Source organism: Meriones unguiculatus, chromosome 10, assembly GCF_030254825.1.
Source record: "Meriones unguiculatus strain TT.TT164.6M chromosome 10, Bangor_MerUng_6.1, whole genome shotgun sequence".
Lineage (NCBI taxonomy): Eukaryota > Metazoa > Chordata > Mammalia > Rodentia > Muridae > Meriones > Meriones unguiculatus.
The window spans coordinates 105,638,510-105,640,571 of record NC_083358.1 but is presented as its reverse complement, the minus strand read 5'-3'; the positions used below and the strand labels follow the sequence as shown (position 1 = coordinate 105,640,571).

Sequence of the window (2,062 nt, the reverse complement as noted above, 5' to 3'; positions counted from 1 at the left end):
TGAACTTGTTTGCCTGCACCTTGATCACTTCTCCCTGGTGGGGTGACCTAGCCAGCCCACAGAGGAAGAGGATCCAGGCAGGCTTGATGAGACTTGATAAGCTAGGGTCAGACAGTAGGTGAGGAGGACTTCCCCTATCAGTGAACTAGGGGAGAGAGAAAAGGGAGGAAGAGGAAAAGAAGGTGGGATGAGAAGGAGATGAGGGAGGAGGCTACAACAGGGATACAAAGAGAATACATTGTGAAGAAGAAGAAAAGGAGGAGGAGGAGAAGGAGAAAAGGAGGAGAAAGAGAAGAAAGTGAGACACTGCTCAGTAACAAAATTACTGTTATGAAGTAGCCCCAAAAATAATTTTATGGGTGGGGGCCAACACAATCTGAGGAACTGTGTTAATTAAAGGGTTGCAGAATTAGGAGGTTGAGAGCCACTGGGCTAGGGAGATGGCTTTGCTGTTCAAAGCAATTGTTGCTGTTGTACTGGACTAGAGTTGGCTTCCTAGGACTTATCTTTTGGCTTACCATTGTCTATATCTTCCGTGTCAGGGAATATGATCCCTTCTTCTGGCCTCAGTGGGCACCAGGCACACATGTAGTACCCATACATACACACAGATATTCACACACACACGAAATAAAAATAAGTATAATTTTCTTCCTGTCTCGGCCGCCATCGGAGAGCAGCAGCCATGGCCCTGCGCTACCCCATGGCCGTCGGCCTCAAAAAGGGCCACAAGGTGACGAAGAACGTCAGCAAGCCGAGGCACAGCCGGCGCCGCGGGCGCCTCACCAAGCACACCAAGTTCGTGCGAGACATGATCAGGGAGGTGTGCGGCTTCGCCCGGTACGAGCGGCGCGCCATGGAGCTGCTCAAGGTGTCTAAGGACAAGCGCGCGCTCAAGTTCATCAAGAAGAGGGTGGGCACGCACATCCGCGCCAAGAGGAAGCGGGAGGAGCTGAGCAACGTGCTGGCAGCTATGAGGAAGGCGGCGGCCAAGAAGGACTGATGCCCCCTCCCCCAATAAACGTTGTGCCGCACAAAAAAAAAAAAAAAAAAAGTATAATTTAAGAAATGTGGGTATTTATATATAAACTAGTTAACTACGAAAACTGCAGAACACAGTTACTTGGAGGGCTGTGGATGCAGATAGACAGAAGGACGCTAGGTACAGGCACACAGAGATTTTGTAAGGAGAAAAGTATTCCTAATAAAAATGTCTCACTTACGTAAAAGTTTACTTATACACCTAGGGGTGCCATTAAAAATATTTAACATTTAGTATGCTCAGGTATAGACCGATCAGAACAGACACTGGCTGGGACATGGTGCAGCTATGTGCTGAGTATTGACTGCGTCATTTCCTTACATACTCATGCCTTTGTTTTTGCAGGATAGATAGGTGAGTGCTGTCTTACACAGCGAATGTCTCTCGAATTTTAAAGAAATCACCAGCAGTTGTTCCGCAAGACGGTAGTGACACAGTTTTCCTAATGGTGTGTAAGAACATCCAGTTTTTTTCTTTTTTCTCCCCACATCTCAGAGCAGCAGAAAGCACATCCCCCTGCCCAGAAAGATGTCTGAGATATCTCTCAGCTGGAAGTCTCAGCTGTCGAAAGAAGTGAAAGGGGCTTGTGGTTTTCGGGAAGGTTCTGGCCATGCTAATCTTAAACTCTGAATGCTTGAGGTAGAATGTTGGCCAGCTGCTGCTGTCTTCCCCTGGGATAATCCTTTCCAGCTCCAATTTAGGCATTGCCCCTTCTTGCTAGGCTGAGGTGATAATTTTATTGCAGCGGATGTTCCCCAGCTTTGAGGTACATGTTACCATTTAAAGCCTTTATCATTAACCCTGGAATTTCATGGTCCCCTTAACAAATGGATGCCTTCATAACTTACTATTTTTAATAAACCAAAGCTCAGATCATAAGACTCCAAGGATGAGCACATTGACCTGGGTAACAGACTAACACACCAGTGGTGAACTTCTGTGGAATGGCAAAGAAGAAAAAAAAAAGTTTATTTTTATGGAATACGAACATTCAAAATTCTTTCATGAGAATGTTTAGCC

General features: G+C 46.2%; 1 protein-coding gene across 1 annotated transcript; it reads left to right on the top strand.

Moving 5' to 3' along the window:
- The first annotated feature begins 653 nt into the window (after window positions 1–653).
- On the top strand, window positions 654–1,023 carry LOC110559854 (large ribosomal subunit protein eL36-like). The gene has a single exon (XM_060393294.1). The coding sequence runs from the start codon at window positions 686–688 to the stop codon at window positions 1,001–1,003; it is 318 nt and encodes a 105-aa protein (XP_060249277.1). The 5' UTR covers window positions 654–685; the 3' UTR covers window positions 1,004–1,023.
- Window positions 1,024–2,062: the final 1,039 nt, after the last annotated feature.

Coding starts and splice junctions, on each gene's coding strand:
- LOC110559854 (XM_060393294.1), top strand. CDS start 686: ATGGCCCTGCGCTACCCCATGGCCGTCGGCCTCAAAAAGGGCCACAAG.